The 533-nt window shown below is 53.5% G+C and overlaps 1 protein-coding gene across 1 annotated transcript in view; it reads left to right on the forward strand.

Annotated features, from left to right (window-relative positions):
• Positions 1-98: 98 nt before the first annotated feature.
• LOC119592661 (insulin gene enhancer protein ISL-3-like) overlaps positions 99-533 on the forward strand; it is a gene marked incomplete at its 5' end in the record, with an annotated part of 82,877 nt that continues 82,442 nt past the window's right edge. The window contains 1 exon segment of the mRNA XM_037941573.1: positions 99-328. Coding sequence (XP_037797501.1) covers positions 111-328 — 218 coding nt within the window.

A 533-nucleotide genomic window follows, 5' to 3' on the forward strand; every position in this document is an offset into this window, starting at 1 on the left:
GTAAATATTGCGCATGTACGTGTGTACGTTCGTCGTGTGTACATCTTTAACTCGCCTTCCGCTCTCCCCCTTAATTAATGCTTGCGTCCTTTCCGCAGAGCAGTTGTAGGATGAGGATGGCCGCTGTGGAAGTGGGCAAAACAACGGGGAGTCACGAGTGCGGAGGATGCGGGAAGCGAATAAACGACCGGTATCTGCTCAAGGCCGTGGACCTGTACTGGCACGAGGACTGCCTCAAGTGCGGCTGCTGCGACTGCCGCCTGGGCGAGGTCGGCTCCACGCTCTACAAGAAGGCCAATCTCCTGCTCTGCAAGAGGGACTACCTGAGGTGAGGACGCGCCACGGAGGAATTCGATTTTTTTTCTCTCTTTTTCTCTGTTTTCTGGTAGGGTTTGTCTTTTCTTTTGGAATCGCTGCGGAGTTATCGGGACTCGGTTGTGCGTGCACTCACAGAGTCACAAGTGCTTGTGGATTTGTGCGTGCGTGCTGCGTGACATGGCCTATGGTAAGAGTCTGATTATGCAATAGTAGCG

The sequence above is a fragment of the Penaeus monodon genome, chromosome 30 (genome assembly GCF_015228065.2).
Source record: "Penaeus monodon isolate SGIC_2016 chromosome 30, NSTDA_Pmon_1, whole genome shotgun sequence".
In the NCBI taxonomy this organism is placed as follows: Eukaryota; Metazoa; Arthropoda; class Malacostraca; order Decapoda; family Penaeidae; genus Penaeus; species Penaeus monodon.